The sequence below is a fragment of the Anopheles maculipalpis genome, chromosome 2RL, assembly GCF_943734695.1.
Source record: "Anopheles maculipalpis chromosome 2RL, idAnoMacuDA_375_x, whole genome shotgun sequence".
In the NCBI taxonomy this organism is placed as follows: domain Eukaryota; kingdom Metazoa; phylum Arthropoda; class Insecta; order Diptera; family Culicidae; genus Anopheles; species Anopheles maculipalpis.
The window spans coordinates 74154229-74177732 of record NC_064871.1 but is presented as its reverse complement, the minus strand read 5'-3'; the positions used below and the strand labels follow the sequence as shown (position 1 = coordinate 74177732).

Below are 23504 nucleotides of genomic sequence, written 5' to 3'. Positions count from 1 at the left end.
ACGCAATCTTCCGGTGCCGTTTCCTTATCATCGACTGTGAATCTGGTTCGAATTGACCAAGTATTGCCTGCAGAGTGTCACAGCATAACCGGGTGTCGGAAGCGTTTCTAAAAATAGCCACATTCTTGTGTGGGGTGTGCTTAATTTATGTTCCCCTGCTAGTTGCTGCTAGAGTAGATCAACTAGAAGTCGATCAGATTGCGCCTGGAATAGCACCATCCACAGATCAAAGATAATCGAATCGAAAAAAAAGGAAACAAACAGCGACAGAACAACGATGACGACTACGGATCTTACCACCAAGTACAACATCATCGATGAAAAGCCACCCTTTAATGCACCGTTAAAGGGTCAATACAAGCAGTAAGTTGTGCTCTAGCATTCACCCACAAAGCATGCTCTCTACATTAAAACTTTTAATTAAATTAACAGGGGATTCGGTTACTATACAATGCGCGAACGATTGCCCGTCATCCTGACGCAGGTGATCGATCAGCTGTCCAAGGATAAGGAACAGATTGTGGAAAACTTTGGCGGTGAAACGGCACGGGAAGAGCTGAAGGCGGCGATCGGTGAAATATCGAAGCTTAAGTATGAACTGCAAACGGATAAAGATTTCCGCCCGATACGTACGGCGCACGGCGATGAAACGGTGTGGAACAGCTTCATCGAGGGACTCGGGCAGGATAATTCGTACTTTTCGGCCTGCTGGCTGTACGCGGAGACTTACATGTACCGTCGGTTGAATAACATCTTCGAAAACACGTAACTGTTGGCACCCAAACGTCCTCCAAGGCATCGATTTTGATTTTCTTTTGTCTACTTGCAGGAAAACTCTTAACAAACTGGACTACTTTCAGCAGCAAAAGCATAAAGCGCTTACCAATTCGTACGATGCGATGGTTGCAGTACTGCGCTCCATAGAAGCATTCAACGGAGAGCCGAAAACGACGGAAGAAATTGGTTTGTTCTTCCGTAAGTTGTTAAAGGTAAATAAATTTTTTTGTGAAATTAAGTATGCAAAGTAGGAATGGGTTCACTGGAACGCATAAACCGTTCCGATCCGGTTCCGGCGAGTGTAATTAAAGTTCCGATTCCAAGGAAATGGTATCGACGGTTCCATAGGAACCGAAACCTCCAGGAATCGTCGGAACCGATATCGTCCGGAAAGGATACCCTGTTTGAAAGGTGCACGCAGAGCGAAACGCTGAGAAAATAAAAGACAAACTGATCACATCAAAAAGAAAAAAAGCGCCTCGTTGACTGTACTTCCGCATGGTTCCGATTGTTCGAACGGTTCCTATGGTTCCAACTGTTGCAACGGTTCCGGACGATTCCGGACTGGAACAAACTACTAACATTTCGCTTATCATTGCAGCTAAACCTTTGGGGTAATCGGTGCGATCTTTCAATCAGTGCTGGCCAGGACGTGAAACAGGATGGCGATCCATTCAGTTTGCTAGACTCGCTGGAATCGTGCATCGTTGCTGACCATACACTCGACATCTGGAAGTGCATCGCAGCCGACCCAGCTGCTTCCGGTATCGTCGAGATCATCAACGATAACTCCGGCTACGAGCTGTTCACCGATCTCTGTCTGGCCGACTTTATCGTACACCACAAACTCGCCCCCAAGGTATGCTTCAATGTGAAAGCCATACCCTGGTACATTTCGGACGTTACACCGAAGGACATGCAGTGGACGCTCGATACACTCGCCGCGCACGAAACGCAACCCCTGTTGGCACAGTTCGGTACACGCCTCAAGACTCACTTCGCATCCGGAATGCTCGAGATGCGTCCGGTTGATAATTTCTGGACCTCGCCGTACGAGTTCTATCGCATGCGGGACATTGCACCGGCACTATACGACAAGCTGTCCGAGGCCAAACTGCTTGTGTTCAAGGGTGATCTAAACTATCGTAAGCTGCTGGGTGATTTCAACTTCCCCTACAGTACACCGTTTCTGGACGCACTGCGAGGCTTTTTGCCAACGAATCTGTGCACGTTGCGTACGGTAAAGGCGGACCTGATCTGTGGACTGCCGGAAGGTATGGCCGATGAGTTGACCCGCAAGGATGCTTCCTGGATGGTGACAGGAGAGTATGGTGTAATACAGTTTGCCGGAAAATGACCACACTGAGAGAGGCTGAGCGAGTGATTGATTGCCGTGTGGGGGTTGGTAATGTAGTGTTAAAATTTTACATTGACCGAATTGTTTGGTTAGGTTTGTTTTACTAATAAATTTAATTATTTCAACATGCATGCGAGATGAGTAAGAAAAACGTTAATAAAGCTCATTTAGACTGCGATGTATTGAAGCACTTAAAAACTAAGAGCTAAATTGTGATGTCGGAATTCAGAAATCGGACACTAGCAAAATTGTATTACGCTTTCAAAGACACCTAATGGGACCTAATTTCCAGGTTTTAGTTTGAATCTGCTCGTTAATTGTAATATTTGTTGCAATTTCACAATTTAAACTAAGTTAACCCTATTGTCTGTCAATGGCCGCCCACCTAGGTAAGTTTTGCATTATAAATCATAAATATCTTTTGGCAGAGGTGTCGTACGCATTTGTAATTAATAGAATGTCTAGACCAAATCATCTTTTACTTTTTCGTGGAAAAGAAAGGTTTCAAATTAATTTTAAATAGTTTATTTCGATTTTTTAAATTGAACCCATTTCATCTACGACCACCGTCATCGGTAGACCATACGTTTTGTATGGAAGTTTATAAATTTTCTTGTTTTAAACTTGTATCTTTTGATCTGAACATCGAATTTACGTAAAATTTTCAAGAAAGATGAGGCTTTTTGGAATTACATGTAGAAAAAAATTGAAAAAATTCTATTTCTTTTTATTTTTTGCTTCCAAAGGTGAAAGCCACATACATCTACGATGATCAATTGATCACTAATAAGATTTTTTCTTTGAAAATTTGCAATGTTAGTGCAAATTTTAAATTAAATTTATTCATTTTTTGTATCGAGAGCCTGTTTTAGTACCGATACTTTGGACGATCGGCATACTGATACGGGAAACACATATTTTGCCAGTATTCACTTAGTGTGGGCTTGAGCAATTGTTTTAATTATTCATGATTGAGTAATAAGCCTTTCGTTTGAATCTTTTCGAGTGAAACTAATTCATTAACATTTTTACTGATTATTTATGGTGAGTACCTGTTTTAAATTAAAATTAAAAAAAAATTAAATTGAGATAAGCCCAAATAGAGTCTATACAACGGAAAATACATAATCCTATACAAAAGGCGCTTGATACGATACTGTAAATGTTCCTCATCTCAGGAACCTCACCTTTTGTTTCATGCAAATATGATCTACAGTTCAAATGTTATAAGCTTTCTTATTCGGGAAAATGCAAACTCCCATACCAAATGTATGGCCTATCCGAGTAGGAATTAAAGATAAATTTTTTAACAAATTAATAGCACTAACTCACTGTGGAAACTACACTTTAGCTGCATAATGATGAGACCGCAGCCTACTCGAGACAAGCGAAACACCAACGTTGAAACCAATACACACAAAATTCCACATAATTTTGTGCTTATAAATAGATGCAAATAATTATGATACGGAAGTGCACCTGGAAATGCTTTGTTTTCAGACGAAATTTACCATTATTTTGTATTTTCAAGGTCATTTATTACTTTTCGTCATCAGAAAACTGATGACACCAAGCATACATTTACATTGCTTAAAAGTACGATACGTTAACCCAATACAAGCATACCTTTAAGCTTGACGACCCACATTTCACTAAGAATTTAATGCACAGCATCGATATTCTGACCAAAAATGTGATTATTCCAACACAAACTTACTGCACATTACCTTAAAGCTCTCTTCGATCGATTTTTTCCACATTAACCTTAAAACTTCCAAGGGAGAGATCTCGAAAACGAAATTGGCTATAGATATAAGTGTACATCACTTTTCAACACGAAGCGTCATGACGCGCCGCCATCTTTGGACCAAATTTGCAATGAAATTGCGACTTTTTACCACCCCAAAGTCTGGACAAATTTTCGGTCAACAAACTCACCACCACCTTACAAACGGACGCCAAAGCCTGCTACCCCTGTGGAAAGTACAAACTCCAGATGGAATGAAGAGGGAACAAGGAAGGTAAAATACAACTTCTTTTATCGAATTCGATCAGTGGCCCTGAAAAGGGCCGTTTTAATTTCCAAGACGAGATGATCCATGGTAAGGGGTGTGTATCTTCGATGAAACCCGGTCGGTAGTCGTGACGCTTAACCTCCGAAACCGTACAGCGTACGGCCCTGGCGCTTCAGAGCGTACACCACATCCATCGCCGTCACGGTCTTGCGCTTCGCGTGCTCGGTATAGGTGACGGCATCACGGATCACGTTCTCCAGGAAAACCTTCAGCACACCGCGCGTTTCCTCGTAGATCAGTCCTGAAATACGCTTCACACCACCACGACGAGCCAGGCGACGGATGGCGGGCTTCGTAATGCCCTGGATGTTATCGCGAAGAACCTTTCGGTGACGCTTTGCTCCTCCCTTTCCAAGTCCCTTGCCTCCTTTACCGCGACCAGTCATTTTGCTTCAACAGACGGTTTTTTAACTTTCACACTTTAGAACGACGGCGACGATGCACACAGAACGAATTTTCACACCAGATTGCCTGCTGCTGGCTGGGCTCGGCTTTTATAAGCTGGAGCGAACATGTACGCCGTCAGGTTGGCAGCAATGTCAGCAGCTGTGTTTACATCCCTACCTTCATCGCTTGGCACACTTATGCCGCCAAAATTTGGCGTTCCCAGTGTTTTTTTGTAAACAAATATCTGTTAAATATTTTATTTTAACCTTTTGTTCTTACAAAAACACACATAATTTTACTATCATAAACATGCATTATTGTAGCAATAATCTATCTGCACCTTATGCTGATTTGTTTGTAAATAGTCGAGCTACATTAGTCTGAAAACTACCGAAATATGTATGCGATGTGTAGAAACGGCTCTAGCAACTCTTATTTCTGATTTATTACAAGTTGTAGGCCTAATAAACATAGTTTCCAATGCCATAAGTAAATGAAACTAAATCATTTAATTTATATCTCTCATAAAAGACGATATTATTAAAAAAAATATATAGATGCAATTATGCTTTTACAGCTGAAGACTATGTAGCTTCGGTTTCTCGGTTACATCATTCCTATTTTATGTTTTAATTTACTTTTGAAAAACTAAAATTAGATCTCAAAAATAATATTAAAAAAATAACGATCTCAGCAATTCTAATAAGCCATTAGATAGCCGGCACAGGCTTAGAAGGTCGTTAAGCCAAGCAAAAGAAGAATGTAAATCATGTATCAAAGCAAAACAATATCAGCTTCTAATCTTAAGCGCTTCTCCGAGATGTTAAACATACTGAAGGAACTTCTCTTTGACCCAAATCAGCACCACAGCAACAAAGCAGCAGCAATCAATGGAATAACAATACAGAAGAAATAATAGTCCTACAACATTACAATTTATTATGAATCAGGTAAAGAAAATGAATTCTACATCTAGATGATGCCGTTTATCACTATGAAAGTATTTTCTGTCTCTGTACATAGAACCTACATTTGCGCCTAGGAAAACAAAATAGCTAACGCTATGGAAATACTTTGCACGAATACCGCTGACGCCGGGCAGTCCGGAGGATATCGCCATCATTGTTAAGTACCAATGGCTTTGCTTAACGTTCGAACGCGATTGCCTAAAAGAGCGGCAATCTACAACATGGCACTTATAGAGCAAGGGTATCCTAGAAAACGCTACACAATCCCGGTAGCTTCGGAAACGACGCTCCCACTGATGGAACCACTTCCTACATATTCCCGCGCATATTGTACAGCGTCATGCACGGAGGTAAACACCCGACAGTACGGTTTGCCGATGTCGCCTATTAATTCACACCTTTGCATCACTTCGAAGACGGGTGGTTGACACCCGGCTAGAACGGTCTGGATGTCCAGCACTTCGAATTCCCGCACCAACGCCTTGAAGGTTCCGATAGCGGACGGGTCAATGGAGCTGAGGGAGGTAAAGTCCAGTACCAGCACCCGGCAGGCCTGCTCCATGGTTGGCTTCCAGTCCGGATCTTTTCGGCGCTTGATCTCCTCGGTAAGATTAATGCCAAGAGTTTCACAGATCGTTGTTTTGAAGGCGGCACGGGAAGCGAAATTCAGCGCACCACAGTAGTGGAATATCTTTATACCGGCGTGTTGGATCAGCTGAGGATAAACAACAAAAAAATCCCATGATATGAATTAAAACTGAGGATAGCTAAGGCAAGCTTCCTAATTCCTTACCCCATCGTAACGATTCACATCCAGATAGATATCGGTGTTTGGTACATTCCCCAGCAGACACGTATACGGTTTGAGAGCGCGGAAAAAAATACAACATACGCTCAGCACAATCCCAACCAGCAGACCGATATCGATCGCAACTAGCACCACGGACAGGAACGTCAGTATCCACACCATACCATCGATCCAGCTCTGGCGCCAGAAGCTTTTCAGCTGCGTCACCTGCATTAACAGCCCCTTGAGCGATACCACAATAATGCCGGACAGTACGCATCGCGGCAGCGGTTCAAAGAACGGTCCTACCCACAGCAGTACGATCGCTAGCAAACCGCACGAAATAACGGAAGCAATCTGGGTCCGTCCACCGACCGAGTACTGGATGGAGGAACGGGACAGCGAGGCAGCAAACGGGAAGCAGGAGAAGAATGAGCTAAACACGTTACCGGTGCCCATCGCAAACAGTTCCTGATTGAAACCGATCTCGTAGTTTTCCTTTTTCGCAAATATGAGGGCCATCGAGACGGATACGGTGTAGCCGACCATCGCCACCGGGAAGCTGTCGAGCAGTATCGAGGGCATCAGGCTGAAATCTGGCAATGTCGGAGCTGGAAGACACGTGTGGTGAGCAAAAAATAGATTAAAAATTTAGAAAATAAGATAATTATTTCGTGAACAATACGGGCCATACTGTGTGTTACTCACGAATTCGAAAAGCAAATTTGAATCTAATTTTGTGAAAAAGGACAAAAATAAAGCTACGTGAAATTATTGTAAATTGTAGTGAGAGACATAGACGGTGAGTAATAATAAATCAATTGTGCCAGAAAGTAGGACAAAAAAGAGCGAACATGCTCGTACAAAACCTGGCGGAACAAAGCATGTGCACTAGTCGCTTGCACTTGATAGAAATGGCAGAATAATTTTATACATTTATTTTCAGGGCCATTAAAACTGCTTCCGGTTATGATTCAAGTTCGTTTTCCAACGTTCATTTATCTGGTAGCGGAAGTCGGGGTAAGTTAGTCACCTAGCGTTTTAGTTTTTGGTTAAAATAAAATTATGAAACGATTAATTCAGTGAAGAGAATTCTTCGTTTCTATGACGTGATGCAGTGTGCCGAATTTCATACAAAATGTTAAAATTTCTTAATTTTCATGAAATAATTTCATCCTGAGCATCAACATTCAAAATCTTTTAGTATAGGGGTTCGATCTATATAATGGAACTTTTGATTCACTCAGTGGAATTTTTCAAATAGCTAGTTCGCAATCATATAGTGGAATCTTACATTAAATTAGGTAAAAATTGCAATCATGTAGTGGAGTTACATCAGCAGACCGTATCAGAAATTCGAACGGGTTTAACAATATTCCAGTAAACCGGATACACGGGTAGCCAAACCGATTTTAATTGCTTTTTCTCCTGATTCTAGTAATCCAATTGATTACTAAATTAAAACTATCATTAACTGTAAATTTTCTTAAATTTTATAATTTTTTAATTATTAATAATTTTTTTTTTCATTCAAAAAGGACGGCTTAATTGCGTTATTTACGCATTTATAAATTGTGTTTGAGCTGTTCAATTCAATCAGTTTTAATAATTTTGAGTAAAATTAATTTAGAAAGAATGTACATTAACTAACTCTGTAACGGTTTTTGATTTAAAAAAAAAACTTTTTGCTTAACTTTGTAATTACTTCTAGTAATGTTCTGAAATATCAGATTATAACCGAGGTTTACAGTTCTATAAACTGGCAGAGGTATTTTGTCAAAGTAATTAAATAATTATTTTTTAGGTTTTTCTTATTTTCTGACAAAAAAACATATAAATTTTAAAGTTTCATAACTTGAAAAAGACTTAAAATTGAGGGAGCATATTAAATTTAACAGATAGAAGAGGTGTTTACTTAACTTTCAACATAATATTGGATTGAAATTGGATTACCTATAAAAACGTAATAAGCCTCCAAAGCCCAATTGCCTGTAAATTGAAGTTTTGCTGATTGCCCGGGAAAAGGGTCAACGTAAAAAAGTAGTAGTAAAAGTTGTTCTAATTGCAGCTTCTGTTAACCATAACTGATTGCAAAGTTCTATAGTCGCAATGGTAATTTCCCCTCAGTGAATGCCCGATTTCATTAAAAGATTGCGAACGAATGACCTGGCAGTATCCAAATATTCTGTCGAAATATTCTCCTAATTGTACAATATAATTATATGAATCAAAACCCTGTAATTTAACCAAATCTTGTGAGTTCTTAATCCACTTTTCTTACTTTTTTGAATCTACAACTAAGTTTGGATCGTTTTTCTTGGCTCAATTTTTAATTGGCTTACGAGACTTAGTGATGCCACGTGGTTGGATAGTCCGCCTCGCTGGCGCCCCTGCTACGGGAAGTTTGAATTATTACTGGACTGTTTTCAACGGCCAACAAGAGGATGTAGCAAACCTCATTTATCCCTCATATGTGGCTGTATGGCACCTGGTAAGGTTTTCCGTTTTTCCATTATTTATTTAAATTTTATCTAGGTGGTCATCTTACCCCAAACAGTCTCATATGGCAGTAGCAAAATCACATTAAACACTCACCAGGTAATCCAGTCGGGATGGTTCCGATTGTTTTGATGCTGTACTTCTCTTGAAACTCAAGGTACCTTGACAGCAATGTACCGGCAATGACCGCGATCAGCTCGATCGGTATCGGAATGACACTACGCTTAGCGACCTTCGGCTGGAACCGGAACCAATTGGCACAATTGTAATCCATGTGGTTAATTAAATTGCGAGAAGATACAAAACATTATGCTATTGACACTGCAAACACGATATCCTTCATTTCGGAAGGCACAGTACGGACCACCACCGGAACCTCCCTTTCGCGTTTTTCCTCTTACCTTCAGGATCTCGTTGTTAACCACCAGCACGATAATCGTAATGGTTGAGATGATGATTGCGGCCCAGTTAACGTTAACAATTTCCTTGAAGATTTCGATGTACGTCTGCGGATGAGAAATAGTACAAAACGCGTGAAAGATCGTTAGGTTTGCATGTGTTGAAGGTAAACGAGATTGGTTGTGCTCCTAAACGAGGTCTAATACGCACAATAACTGTCCAGAACGTTCGGTCCGACTGTACTACCTCGCCACAAACTCACCTTAACGATTTCGAACATACTGCCCACCGTGGGTAACGATATTCCTAGCAGGTCCTTGATCTGTGACGTTACGACGTGAATGGCTGCACCGGTAGTAAAGCCGGAAACGAGCGTATCGGATAGCAGGAAGGATATTACACCGAGTCGGCAGATGCACATTATGAGCTGCATTATGCCGACGACGAAGCAGACGGCAGTTGCTACATCCAGTGCAGTACGCGGCGGTTCGCCGGGTTCACTGGTGCCGGTGTAAGCGAGCACGGTTTTACCGACCATAATAGACACTACGGCAAATGTTCCTGAAATTGGAGGGTTTTTTTTTGGAAATAAGTTACTGCTGGGGAGCACTTTATTCAAAAGTTTGAACAATTTTGAAGTTAATTCCCTTTTTTGGAATGACTACTTCAAGAAGTTATGGACTTGACTTGAATTATCCGTGGCTGGATAATCAATCCTTCCTTCAAGATCCAGTCCAGCTTTAATACCAGTCATTTCTTAACACCTTCATCACACCATTTCAATGCCAAATCCACTTCACGTCAACACACATTAAACAATTTGGTACCAGCAAAATTAAAACCTAAACACATCTTTTCTTTTTGCCACTGATGTTCCAAATCTTATCGCTTCCCTAACAACGACTAACTTACCCATTGAATTATGGCGTGAGGTACCGAACAAAAAGTACACCAGCACCGGAAAGAACGCCATATAGATGCCGACGATCGGTGGTACGTTGGCCAACAGTGCGTACCCGATACCCTGCGGAATGTGCATCACTGCCACCGTACAGCCACTAATCAAATCCCGCACCAAGTCTTTGCTCCAAGAGTACTCCGGCAACCAGGTCGTCAGCGGGAAAACCGTACTGCAGCACGTCTTTGCATCCACCTTCCGTACGCTGGTCATCAGCTCCCTCCGAAGGGCCCGCTTTGGTTTCCGATATCGGTACGCATCATTGAGCTGATGTTGCTGGTACATCGGATGTGAAACGGTGACAACCGGCGGCAACGGTACATCACGTGCCGCCGCTTCTGAGTTCGTTTGCTCTTCGTTCAGCTCCTGATAGAAGGTAGGATTCACAATCCCACTCTCGGTGCCTGCCGAATCGAGCTTCATTTTTTCGTTTCACGCTAATAGAAGCGAGTTGGACGGGACGGCACTCCTTTCCACAAGACGGCACTAGCAAGACTGGCGCGATCGAACCACGCGCGACTGTTCTACGACAGGTTTGCGCACTGCGCACAGCGAACGCGACGCGACGGAGGAAGATCTATCTTGCCGAGAACTTGAACCCGATCGTAACGGGTCCCGCACGCTGTAGTGTCCCCGGTGAAGGTTGATAGTTTTGCTGTTTACTGGAAAACATCCGTCTCGGGCGCGCGGCTGGGTGACTGGAAGCTGCAAAACGCTTCCGACTTATCTATTGCTAGGTCCCTGTGGAGGTGGTGTAGGAAAGAAGAGATTAGAGAACACCACGGCGAGTATCTATCGCCAATCTGGTAAAAGGGATGACTATCGGCATGTGTAGTCAAACAAAAGATGTTTCACCCCATGGCCGGGCCCACGTTTGATGGCTTAAGACTTAAGATAGATTACATTTGTAGTGCAATCATCGGGGAAAGGGGAACCGTTGTTGCCATAGCCGCACATTCTCAGTTGTTGACCGGAAAGGGATACAGCGTCGTTAGAATACACTGTATCTGCTTGGTTTCAAATTTTTGTGGAAGTTTTTTTTTTTTGTCCAATAACATCTTAACCGAAGTAAAGATCTTGCTGTTATTGTTCAAGATGCTTGCTGGAGGTATTTGTAGGACTCTGTAGTGTACAGACTGGAGAGAGAGAGCGTGAGATGGCAGAAATATTTGGCACAAGCACAGGGGAGGGTACCGAAAACATGTCTGACCATTGGAATGGCACCTTCGCAAGAACGGGCTAACGAGGGTCCGGGTTCGGACAAGAGCCGTCCATTTTTGCGTTTTGGGAAACAAGTTTCAGTACGAAGTTCAGCGGTGGCCTTCACTGAAACTAGGGCCCTGCTGGGTGGGTAGTCATTTTAATCCTACCGTAAAGGTCTCACGTGAGCAGAAAAGCAGAGTGAAAGCACATACCGGGTGTGTTTGTATGAGTGTGGATTTTTGCATTAAGTGCAGACGGTATTCTTGGGTGTACATAAACAACAACACCACACGATCCATATATTGAGAAGCTCCACGGGATGGTGCATTGGATGGAACTTCATCTAATCAGCGGTGGTCTTTCTTATCACCTCGTCCATATGACGCTGATTGCTGAAAATCAATACACTCCCGAGATGCAGCAAGATGAAAAAATTGCGGTCCGCATATACCTATCTGGTTTCTGCCACAGGTGAAGTTCTAATTTTGGAGCATAGATTGCAATAAATCTCATCATGCCCCTATGCAGTCTCCAACACGGTTCACACGGAGTCAAAATTTGTGTGTGATAATTATTGATGACTGCAAAACGACAGTCTTATCATTATTAGGGAAGTTTTTCAAAACATCTCACCATGAAAACCTCCTGCTGTGCATTGTTTCTGCCCTGGTTGGGTTATTAGGTTCGTTATCAGACCTCACCAGACACGCGCTTGGACATGCTAATCGTGGGCGATGTCGTATGGAAATGACGAAATTTGGCTACCCAACAGCGCAGATAAGACGAATACACCCAGCAAAGCAAACACAGTTTTTAAGAGACCTTTTGTAAGGTAAGCACTCCACGGAAGCTATTTCAGTGGCAGCTGTATCTTGCGGTAGCGGTAGCCTATCAGAGTATCTTGTCTGGCCGTATCTTGTCCAAAAGGTACTGTACTTAAACCCAGACCATGGTGACACTGTTTGTGTTGTTGCTCATCTTGAATGGTTCTATTTCTGTACGGAGTAATTTACTTTTTAGTGCTTAATAGAGTCCTCAGTCTTCTTCTTTAGCGGCTTCTCAGACTTCTTTAGCGGCTGCTTCCGCCCGAGCGTGTCAAAGAAAAGCCATTATTTAAGGATGAATTTATTATGTTTGTACGCTTGTACGAGCTGTAAAATTTCGTTTATACTCTAACTAAAGACAATGACAATGAAATAATCTATTGTCGTTCCCATGAAACTGAGCCGCCAACCACGTGCTTATCAATATTTGAAAAAAAACCGTTAAAAATTTAATTACTGCCAAAACGCTCCCATCAGAATTCTTCGCGATGGCCTAGTTTCTCGCATATGAGTCACGTGTGAATCCGCTTTGCACAAACATTTTTAGGCTTCTGTTCAAAACAGCTGCTACTACACAAAACAAGCCGTTAGGGTGAACTTCTAACTACTGATGTATCAAAACAAATCTTGTTTTTGCATTGATTGAACCGATCGAGATGTACTTCAAATATACACTAAGAAGGGAGCTTCACACAACAAGACATTCCAAAGATGGGATAAACAAGAGAGGGCGAACGCTGTAGCGAAGAAAAATATTGGTGAGAATATTAAATTGTTGTTTTTTTCTTCAGATTATAATCGTGACGTAAATTCGGGGAATGGAATAACCGAACCAGAGAGTAACAGACTGTTTTGAAGATTTTTATGCAAACCTGTTTCCCTTGCTTCGCTACAGTAACATTTCTTTTTTATGTTGTTGTTACTATCCTGTCTACGAAATGTGTGGGATATATGCTGAATCAAACACGCGAATCGCGACCCTTAAAGAGAATACGATGCAAAACAAGAATTAATCAGTTTGGGAGGCTTCTCATCCCCGATCGGCTGTTCTTTGTACACATGTTTCACATTCACCAATGTTGGCCCCACAATCAAGAACTGAATTGGTGGTGGTATTATTTGGTCAGATTTCCAATACCCAGCAAAACCCCGAACGAAGCGTTGTACGAGGATGGGCGGTACAGAAAATGGCAACAAACACGTTGTTTTCGTCTGCTTTTTTTTTTGCAAGTATCAATCACGCGATTTTTTGTATTACTTTTGGAGCAATACCGACACTTGCAGCACACATAAACACTAATTGGATGTCTAATTGGAACTTGGAAGGGTTTGGAGGGCACTGAAGTAAAATTAAGTATTCGCCCCAAACATCATTTACTGAAGATGACGAGGGATTCCTTACAATAAATTGAATCTCTTCCCACCTCACCTTCACCTGAACCAACAGTGGAACCCTCTGGACGAAATAGGTATACCGATCGTTGCGTAGAACAGCTAAGACTACGCATCACCGGAGTAGAACACATGCATCGTCACGCGAACCGTGACGAAGCTATACTTACGATTTCAAATTTTACGCCAAAGTCAGCCACATACAGTACTGGAACTGTTTGAGGGGGGTACTGTGTTCTGTATAGATAAGGCTGTTCTTTTCCACAGCTTTCTACCAATAAATCCGTCTTTTTTTTCAATAAATCTGCTTTGCACGTGGTGAAGCGATCGTTAGCGGAGATCCTCTAGATATTCGGAACGCTTGTTGGTGGCAGATGCCGAAACACGTATAGCCAGAACTGAATCATTTCTGTGACACATCACACAGCCCACAACGTGCACAACGCACAATACTTAGCATAATCGTTGTGTTTGCAGCCTCATTTCGATGGTGGTCCGATGGTGGTGAACCTGCTGCTTATCATCGGCACGCTTTCCTCCCGTCAACGTTTCCCCGTTCACGTGAGTTTGATTTGTCGCTTGCCGCAAGTTTGTATGACGATGCCATTGATCCCATTGAATGATTTTGTGTGGCGTACTGTGAAAAAAAAAATCATTGCAATAAGAATATTCATAATTGAGGCATTTAATTTGTTGTTTTAGTTCAAATCGTTGTCATTGCATGTAAGATCCGACTCCTCTTGAAGGACATTATAGGCTCTCCATACTCCACCCCGACTCTATGCGTCCACGGCGTACAGAACTTTCTCTCTACATCTGAGCATGGGGATACGGGGATGCCCAAGATCAGGAGGTTGGGTCATCTGAATAAATAGAGCGGCGTAGTCCTTCGTTCCGGGCATCCTACGGGACTTTAATGAGCTAGGATGCATAGGCCCTCCAAAGAGACAGTAGGAACAATAGCAAAGTCATTTCGAATTGGATTTACGGACATCGATCCAAGGTTCGGAACAAGGAAAACGATTGGAAACTTGGGGCATGGAGCTGCAAATCCCTCACATCACCCGTAAGTACCTGCATCCTTTCATTCAACAGGAAGTACCTGAGGCGAGGGCCCGTTTCTTCGGAAGAAGAAGAGCTTATATTTAAACGTAGATATTTATTTTTATTATTTTCGACTATTTATGTCATACCTTGGAATACCTTTAAAAGGGTATCCTTCTTGTGAAAGAAGCTGCGTTTAATTCAGCAAAGCTATCGCGGACCGTTTGTACTAGAATTATGAAATAAAATATTTGTACTTGCAAAAATATCTCCAAATGTTTTTTTTTTATCTCATCCAATTGCTGTTGCTTACTGAAAGAAAACTTTATTTTTAGACCTTTATGTTGTAAATATCTTACAGAATTTCTCAAAATGACCTATTTTCATAGTTATCAACCTTTTCAGTTTCTTAGCCAATTGTACGTAGCAACAGATGAAACTGATAATGCAAGATAATTTTGTTACACTTCAAAATAATTCTACCTTTTGCGTTGAAACTTTTCGCCTGAAAAACCACCTTCAAACATGACATAACTGAACAGATATCGACGAATTTCGCTTCGCATTCCCCAGGATGTGTGGGACCTTTAATCGTGAAATTTCCTTCAACCCCCAATCATGCATTATGCATACCAGCAGGGTTAGTTCTACTTAAGAGCACTTTCGTCATTCGAGAGTATGGTTTAGTTCTTCGGATCGATCGGAAATAGAACGATAGTTTTACATCCGACACCCGGGGTTCTCTAACTTATCGCACAAGTGTTTCTCTTTTGGCGCGGATAATTGATTTACGCAAATAGCCGGTTTGTTTTCCTTTCTTTTTCTCCTCCAATCTTTCGCTACAAGTACGAGCGATATTTCGATGTCTCAGCCTTGTTTTATTTCACACGATTTTCCTTTTTACAAATAACAAGTTAGCTTATTTCCCCCCCACGGCACCATCCATCTTATCTGCAGAACAACGGAGTGTAGTGGTAGGCTAATATAATAATAGACATGATGTGTGCACGCAATTTTGATACTCTATAGAGCTACACCACCCCCGATCATATGCAGCCAAATGGGATTTGTATTTCTTTTTCAATTTCATTCATCGATTTCCGTGTTACTTGTTATTCGCGCGTTGCTGGCATGTGCCATGAATGTGCCGTAGAGAGGATTATGGATTGTGTGGCCGGGAATTATATATCGTATAAAGGTGAGTTTTAAAGTAGTGCGTACATTATGAATAATACAAATAGCTGATAGTTGTTTTGGTATAAAAAATTTGGATCGGAACGCAGGCCAAACATGTGAGAGGTAAGTGTGCTAAGCTTTTGAATTCAGTTTTTTTTCACAATTTTTTTTCTTTTTTAACAAATGATGAGCAATTTATAGGTTCCTTAGAAAGTGTACGTATGCGTCACAAACGCATCGTATGTGTTATGGAATAATTAAAGGAGTTAAAAAAAAAACAAAAGCTTTGTAATCCGTTTCTTAGAACGCTACCGCGCACATTGTCTCGGGCAACTGGATTTAAATGCATCATCACATACTGGGGACTCAAGCGAAGACACCGGCAGCGATGGTACGGATTTACTGATTTGCTCCCTCTGTTCGACGACGACTATTACTGGCACTTTGGTAATATATTTTATGAAAAATCAGTAGTACGTGTTCAATTCGTGCGGGAACTGTACTTCACTACTTGTATTGGAAAGAAATTGTTTGATTATGTCTTATTAAATGAAACAAAAAAAAAAGTGTATTTCATGTGCCCCACCGGTTTAGACTTAGCATTAATGGCATCAAAGTATAAGAATAGGAACGGAAAAAAAATACAAATTTGTATCGCAGAACGACTACCAGACCCATATATACTACACATCAACCGATTTGCGTATGATCATACTATTAGATTGTAAAATAATATATCATCCTGATCCTTTTCAAGTAACCACCAGTTAGTTTTCAATTTTCCTGGACGGTGGGAAGGACTGGTTTTAAAATGAACACAAACAAACAAAAAAAAAAGGTAAAAGATGATGAAAAAAAAAAACTAACGAAAGAAAATATGATGATCACTGAATCACACTGATGAATCACAGTGGTGATCCACCCCCCGGGGTACAATCCTTTTACAGCGTACGATAGTTGGATCCACTGTTGAGGTTTGCCTGGTTCGAGTGCGTTTTGTAGAATTTGTACAGTACTAGAGAGATGGCCAGCGATCCGTAGGCCAGGATCATACCGCCGACGAAGGAGTAAGCGTCAAAGCGATTACAATGGGGCGCCGGAGTTGGTGGTGCCGGTGTGGTAGGAGTTTCCGTTGACGTCGTCGTTGGGGTGGGCGTGGGGGTGGTTGGTGTAGTGGGCTTAGCTGTGGTGGAGGTACTGGTGGTAGTGGAGCTAGTTGTAGTAGAAGGGGTCGTGCTGGTAGAAGAAGTCGTCTCTGGAGTGGTGGAGGTGGTGGAAGATGTTGTTTCCGTGGTAGTTGAAGGAGTGGTGGTGCTTGGGGTTGTTGTATTTTTGTCATCTAAAAACCAAAAAAAAAAAAAGGTTAACGATATCAGTATCTAATGGATTTATCTTGAATCTTGTCTATGCTATTGATAATACAATTTTTCCAAGTCGGTACGATAACAGCCACAGGCTGATGGCTTAAGATAGGAACAGGTGGACGACAGCCACACGTTATTCTCATATCAATTTTAATACCAAAAATATTGGAAAATAATTTTTATTATCACAAAATTCCCTCCACAATGATTTTAAGATTAGATTCGAATTTTTAAAGCGATTCGGAGTTTATAAGCCCAAAACGACAAGGTACCCGAAGCGGCAACTTGAACGTAAACTTTTTTATCGATTATTTATAAAGGCTTTAAATCTCTGAGACTACATTCGCCTGTCAATGGAACGTAAAACCAAAATTTGCCCAAAAAATCTGTCACAAAGTTTAAGCTTCTACGTGCCGGGGGTTTGTAAATCGTGTTTCTTTTTCTTAAAAGTCAATCCGTCATAAATTTACGCAAAAAGTTTGTAGTTCTCTGAGCTACAAACAGCTTCCGCTTTTTCTCTGCTGGCTCGTGAAGGTAGCTCGTATATGCAGGGTCTCAAAAAGTAATCGTAATGCGCGAAAAATTCTCAAAAACCCATGAGAACCTGGAATTTTGCTTTTGAAGTCTCTCGTAGGCCGCATTCTATGGATTAACAATCCAAGCGTCTTAAGAAATTAATAGCAAATGTTAAACGGAACACCCGGAACGTTCCAAATCCCATCCGATGACCATGATCAGGGTAGAAAGAAAGAGCCAGATTTGACGGCAATCTAAAATAATTGCAAGTTTTGTTATCGATCGAGATCGAAAGAGAGTAACTAAATTGATATAATGTGTGTTCAAGTTGGCAAATGTTGTACATCTTAAGTTATGCGTTGTGCAGGCTAATCTAATGCTTGTTCTATGGGCTGATATATCTTTAATACGTCACGGGAAGTTTCGATTATCATCACCATACTATGCAATATTTAGGTGGCAATATATTGTTTATTGACGATCGAATACATCTAAAATTTTTTTTTTACCAGAAAATACTCCCGATTATGATTTCAAGGACAGGGTTCCTAAAGCAATATGTACCCTACCCTATCGACAAAATTGCTTTAATAACAACTATTAAGAAGTTTGAAAAGATCAAATACATACATAAAAATTAATTATTACTACATACATTACTGTCAAGAGGCAATTCGATATACGTCGAAATTCGCTATACGTGATCAGTACTCAGTCCCTATCTGGGAAATAGCGTATATCGGGGAATACCTGTACTACATTAAAGCAGTTCTGTCAATAGAGGAGTTATAAATCCATCGGATTATAGGGATATCTTCATAAACCTTACTACTTCTTTGTATCACACAGTAACAAACTTACCCGGAGGAGCCTGTGTGGTCGTTGGGAGGTCTTGTGTCGTAACTGCCGGCGTAATGCTCGTATCGATTTTGGGCGCATCACCATCGACTGGAAATAATAATAAAACAAAGTTAATTACAAAATTGCATAGCACAAGTATCCAATTGTCAACTCTCCCAAATACAAAAATACGAAAATTATAAACAATATCATGCAAACGAAACCCAACGTTCTCTCTCGCACCCACAACAACACGCGAAGCTAAGAAAATTATCGCGAGCAATTTTGTTTATTTATTCACGCCGATACCAACTGAAGCAAGATGCAATTTATGCCAGCGTAAGACATTTTTCTGCAAACACAAAGCCTGCTTCCCTACTAGCTGGAGGGAGGGGGTGTTTTGGTGGATCGGTCAGTTAATCCCACATCTCATCATATCATCTGCTACTGCCACCCGGTGCTTGGCAACAGTTTGTAAGCAGCATTACAAACACGTAGTGTGTGCAGCAGAGAGTGAACATTCGCGTAAAATGCTGACGCTGATGCATTTTGTAGCTGCATTTGTGTTATCGCGCTCGCACACACAAAACTACTGGACGTCCTCCTACTACTACTTGACACATAATCCAGCACCATAGCGAGGCCGTGTGAGGCGAAGTAAAGAGCAATCGCCAAAAAAAAAAACACACACACACGGTCGCCTTTTACCCGCATTCATTCAACGCAGCCTACTTGGATATGAGTGACGCGGGATAACTGTGCGCTGCTGTGTGTATGTACAAATGCAAAGCAGTGAGTATGTGGAATGGGAATGGCAAGAGCAGCAAAGGCAGCAAAAAAAATAGCCCATAGCACGTCTCCTGCAACAGGCACGCGTTGAGCGCTGGTGGATGAATCATCCATTTCACGCTCATCAATACATTGAAAATTAGATTAACCTCTTTTCTTTTGTTGAGCTACTTGAGCGAAAATATGCGACGGTGGCATCACGCGAATAAATGCCTGCTGACCTCTCACGCGCCATCGAAGCCGAGATAATCTACACGAAATGCATCAAATTCAAACGCGGCCGGGTAATGCTGTTCCTTTCTTTTCCCTCCCATGGGGGTTTTCCCCATTTGCCCCGTTACATTGCTTACCTGGCGTTGCGGGCACTGCGTTCACCGTGAGCAGCGCAACCAATGCTACCAGCAGTGCACCTTTAACGTACTTCGGTGAAATCATTTTCTCGGCCTATCTACCCTTTTTCTTTGGCTGGTTGTACTGCTTTTATCGTGTTTCCGAGAACTGAGGGACCCGAACGAAACTGCTGCGGAATATGAGGAAAACGGTTTTAATAAAATTTGGCTGAGAACTTCGCGATCCTTTCGCACGGCGAAGATAGCGAATTGGATAAATACACCGCTTCCTTCCGCACGCACCACACACTCCCCCTCGCACGTAACAACTTTTCACACAACGAAGTACAAAATTGCAGGCTGCCGTGTTGTAATGGCGGGCGGGCAAGTGTGGGAGCGGGTGATAATGCGATGCGTATAATCGGGAACAGGAAGTGAGTAAACAGTTCTATAACTAGATGCTACCAGAACTTGCAGACGCTTTATTTCAAGGAACTCACACTTGCCTTCAAGGGCTTTTTACCCGGAATTACGGAAAAGCACCAATGGATTTCGCACACACGACTAAACCGATTCACACTGGACGAGCTAATGAAGGTGACAACTGCCGCAGCAGGTTGTGCATCTAGAATGATATGACGTTTTGAACGCGGATGGTTTGACAGTTGGCATCAAACTGACAATCAGTTGGGAACGATACAATGTAATCGCCGTTACTTCTGCTGCAGATTACATTTCAATTTAGGTCCCTTTACCGAATTTTTAAATGCAAATGAAAATATTTACTACGGCACCAATAAAAACTAATAGGTTAGCTCAAACAGCTAAGATTCCTGTGTTACGAAATGGCCTTTATTTCACCATGTATGCCTTTCCAACTGTATGTTTTAATTGTTTTGCAAAGAATGAAGTAAGTTCTTACGATTCTCTCTCTTCTTGGCTTAACGAGCTTGTAAGTAACGGAGTTGGATATTCAATCCTCAGTACGGGGGGACGGTCCGGATGGGATTTGAGTCCCGATCCTGCCGTTTGAAGACCGGCGCCGCTGTCACCTACACCGCCCGTCCTCTTTTTACAATTGAATAAAATAAACAGTGACTTTATTTAAAAAATCACTTATTTCGGTCAACAATTCAATATTTGGATCAAAGAAAGTTCATCAGTTCAGTCAAGGTTGAAGACTTTCTTGCCTAAATTAAAAATATGTAGCATTTCGTCGGTAAACAAAATGCTACTGCTTTGCAAACGGTAAAATAATAATTTTGGTTTGCTTCATATGCTCACAGAACTGTCATGTCACACCAAACCAACCCACTCTGAAACATCCATTTGTCTCTTTCGCTCATCGGCTTCTCAGCAACTTTCTGCTGAATTTCATCCTACAGAAAACAATGCTTTGTTTATGATGAAGAAAATGATTTATTAGCGTTTTTTTCTGATGCTTGAAACTTAATGCTACGACTTGCTTTTTTAAAATGTTTGAGATTACGATTTAGTGGCCATTTGCGGGCATCGCGTGCCACAAAATCACTCTCACTCTCTATACTTGCTACATAAAATTGAATGTGTAATCATACGCTTTTTTTTGTTGCTTACCATCCTACGAAAATGCAAAATATTCTTACAAACCTAATTAGTTGGGCTGGACGCATGTACCGTAAAACGAAACCACAACATTCCAGCAACATACTATTACCAGTTATGGAAGATAATGTAGCGTGTGAAAGGAAGTTCCCAAACACAACTACCCTTCACTTACGTACGTCCAAGCTAATGGTCCTTCTTCTTCGGTTTCTTGGGGTTACGAGAACGGCTTTTGGCTTTGCAAAGTGGACAGATCGGTGCATTGCGATGTATTTGCTGATGGCACGAAAGACACGACTTCATGGGAGGCGGCTGCTGTCTGCTGAAAAAGGGAAATTGAAGGCAAAGAGAAGCTCTCACTATTTTGGCAAAGGTTAAATCAGAAAGAAGGACACAGAAGGTAAAGAGAGAAAATGGAACCATTCTACCGGTAATGCTTCTACAACAAAACAACTCAGCAAAGGCATAGTGGGATAAAATAACAAAAACCGAACGAAAAATCACCTTAAATTCACATTGAAATCAGACCTGAATGTCGGATGACCGATGCCGATCGTGGACGGTGTCTGCTGCAGTCGGTTCGTGGGCAGTTCCGGTGGTTTGTTGATACGCATCGCTACCGGCGGCGGTGGCAGAAAACCGGGCGGTGCTGACGGTGGCAACGATGTGGCGGGTGCATCGGGCGGCAGTGGATGATGGGCGGATAGCGGGGGCCGGGAGAAGGTGGCAGAAGGCGTCGACAGTGGTTTGTTGGTGGCGTAATAGTTCTGGAAGCGGCTGGAATAAATAGAAATAAAAATATTAATTAAAATATAAAAAAATAAATTAAATGAATTAAGTGGATGTGTCTACACATACTCTGGTGAAATAGTAGTTCCTTCCTCTTCGTGTAATTCTGGCAGTCTTTCGAGGCCCAAATAATCGCGGCGCATTGAATCTACCTCCGTTTTCAGTGGGACATATTCTTCATGAATGCGATTCGCCATATTAATCGACCGGATACGATTTTCCTCCGCCTGCTTGATGACTGTTTCCATCTGGAAGTGTAAAGCAGGTAAGACAACCTGCCCAGCAAAAGACAATCAATGGGGGATTTACTTACAGCATTGATATCGGCATGAATCTGACGCAGTTCCTCCACATGGCTCATCTTTTCCTGCATCAGTAGCTCCAGCTCGCGCCGATACTCGGAAAGACATTTTTCCTCCGCATCACCATTCTCCACCTCGCGGATAATTTTCAGCTTCAGCTTCTCGAGCTGAAGTGTTTTTGAGCTGCAAATGTTAAAAAAACAAATCGAAGATTTACATTAACTTTAAAAATTCTAGACGGCAGATATTATGGAGGATTGGCAAACACGCAACACATACCGAATGTCTTTCATCGCTTCGAGCTTTGCGTAAATCGTTCTTTCATCAACTGCACTCATTTTTGCCCTAACCCGTATGTTATTAGCCGCTTTTACGAAAAGTTTTAATTTCTTAGCTAATTGCACTTTTCCGACCGCTCCGTTGGAAATTCCTTTAAGTCCATGCACGCACGATTTTACCAATTCAAATCATACTTCACTCTCGTGGAAAAGATGCTTTGATGCTGATGGAAAATGGCCGATTAATCTTTGCATCTCTTCCTTTGCTTCTGTCTCCGCGCTACCATATCCACAGCATAACCCTCTGTTCATGCTTTTCCTACCGAAGGGCACACTATCACGCACACACTGACGTTTCGCTCGATGCTGACGCGATACGCGCGCATACACACTGTCAAGCAAGCGTCTGTGTTTACAAACAAAAGCCCTAACTGCTGCTCGCGTTCACGGTAATTTATTTTCCCAGGAAAATAGAAAGATTTTGCTTGTAGTGCACTGGTTCAAGTGAATTTACTCGAATATTTCATGCTTTATTAGTGAATAAATTCAAGACAATCGTGTTGTTTTGTTCAGTTGAACGTTTTAAGTGCTTTGTGCGTTGCAGCCGCCTATCCTGTGCAATTGTCTGAACTCCGTTCATCGGTTCGGTAAGTTTTTCGTCTCAAAATGTTTATTAAAAGCAGTACGTTGAACTAAACAAATGCTTCGAAAGTTGAGTAAAAGTTACATCATTTTGGAGTCGTGGAATGCATTGGTTCTTTTAGTTTTTTACATTATTTAGCTGCCTTTTTACAGTAGAAACATTTCAATTTTATCCCGTAAAGAATCAACCTTTGCCATCAGCATCCGGCCCGGTCCGTTTCCGTG

At 41.8% G+C, this 23504-nt stretch overlaps 6 protein-coding genes across 12 annotated transcripts in view; 2 read left to right on the top strand and 4 right to left on the bottom strand.

Annotated features, from left to right (window-relative positions):
* LOC126556264 (zinc finger C4H2 domain-containing protein) overlaps positions 1-22726 on the bottom strand; it is a 36834-nt gene extending 14108 nt beyond the window's left edge. The window contains exons 1-5 of one of the 4 annotated variants that reach the window (XM_050211496.1): positions 22639-22726; positions 22371-22542; positions 22127-22305; positions 21773-22045; positions 21448-21590 (exon numbers count right to left, since the gene is read on the bottom strand). In XM_050211496.1, coding sequence (XP_050067453.1) covers positions 21455-21590; positions 21773-22045; positions 22127-22305; positions 22371-22542; positions 22639-22697 — 819 coding nt within the window. In that variant the 5' untranslated portion in view covers positions 22698-22726 and the 3' untranslated portion in view covers positions 21448-21454. The remainder of the gene's footprint in view (positions 1-21447; positions 21591-21772; positions 22046-22126; positions 22306-22370; positions 22543-22638) is intronic. The other 3 variants (XM_050211497.1, XM_050211498.1, XM_050211500.1) reach the window with 3 other exon arrangements.
* Positions 1-23504, top strand: part of LOC126556512 (peroxidase-like) — a 201458-nt gene that overhangs the window by 107017 nt on the left and 70937 nt on the right. The gene's annotated exons all lie outside the window — the stretch shown is intronic.
* Positions 260-2139, top strand: LOC126556115 (damage-control phosphatase ARMT1-like). Its single transcript, XM_050211328.1, has 4 exons — positions 260-363; positions 433-765; positions 830-989; positions 1379-2139. The coding sequence occupies exons 1-4, from the start codon at positions 278-280 to the stop codon at positions 2132-2134; spliced, it is 1335 nt and encodes a 444-aa protein (XP_050067285.1). The 5' UTR covers positions 260-277; the 3' UTR covers positions 2135-2139.
* Positions 4281-4645, bottom strand: LOC126556436 (histone H4). The gene has a single exon (XM_050211701.1). The coding sequence runs from the start codon at positions 4593-4595 to the stop codon at positions 4284-4286; it is 312 nt and encodes a 103-aa protein (XP_050067658.1). The 5' UTR covers positions 4596-4645; the 3' UTR covers positions 4281-4283.
* LOC126555975 (solute carrier family 26 member 10-like) lies at positions 5821-10630 on the bottom strand. The gene is made up of 6 exons (XM_050211126.1): positions 10162-10630; positions 9512-9810; positions 9252-9356; positions 8947-9088; positions 6358-6962; positions 5821-6279 (listed from the first exon to the last, which is right to left on the bottom strand). Exons 1-6 carry the CDS (start codon positions 10628-10630, stop codon positions 5821-5823), a joined length of 2079 nt encoding a protein of 692 aa, XP_050067083.1.
* The window catches only part of LOC126556339 (integumentary mucin C.1-like), a 521191-nt gene continuing 514472 nt past the window's right edge, over positions 16786-23504 (bottom strand). For 3 of the 4 annotated variants that reach the window (XM_050211596.1, XM_050211594.1, XM_050211595.1), the window contains exons 2-4: positions 19706-19832; positions 18588-18674; positions 16786-17185 (exon numbers count right to left, since the gene is read on the bottom strand). In XM_050211596.1, the coding sequence (XP_050067553.1) occupies positions 16788-17185; positions 18588-18674; positions 19706-19790 (570 nt within the window). In that variant the 5' untranslated portion in view covers positions 19791-19832 and the 3' untranslated portion in view covers positions 16786-16787. The remainder of the gene's footprint in view (positions 17186-18587; positions 18675-19705; positions 19833-23504) is intronic. The other variant, XM_050211593.1, reaches the window with a different exon arrangement.

What these genes read in the sequence shown, in the direction of transcription:
- LOC126555975 (XM_050211126.1), bottom strand. Translation starts at nt 10,630, where the DNA reads ATGAAGCTCGATTCGGCAGGCACCGAGAGTGGGATTGTGAATCCTACC. An exon ending in CATCCCGACTGGATTACCTG is followed by an intron (nt 6,963 to 8,946) that starts GTGAGTGTTTAA and finishes CGTGTCTTCCAG; the next exon opens with CTCCGACATTGCCAGATTTC. An exon ending in ATGTGAATCGTTACGATGGG is followed by an intron (nt 6,280 to 6,357) that starts GTAAGGAATTAG and finishes GTTTATCCTCAG; the next exon opens with CTGATCCAACACGCCGGTAT.
- LOC126556436 (XM_050211701.1), bottom strand. Translation starts at nt 4,595, where the DNA reads ATGACTGGTCGCGGTAAAGGAGGCAAGGGACTTGGAAAGGGAGGAGCA.
- LOC126556115 (XM_050211328.1), top strand. Translation starts at nt 278, where the DNA reads ATGACGACTACGGATCTTACCACCAAGTACAACATCATCGATGAAAAG. An exon ending in AATAACATCTTCGAAAACAC is followed by an intron (nt 766 to 829) that starts GTAACTGTTGGC and finishes GTCTACTTGCAG; the next exon opens with GAAAACTCTTAACAAACTGG. An exon ending in TCTTCCGTAAGTTGTTAAAG is followed by an intron (nt 990 to 1,378) that starts GTAAATAAATTT and finishes TTATCATTGCAG; the next exon opens with CTAAACCTTTGGGGTAATCG.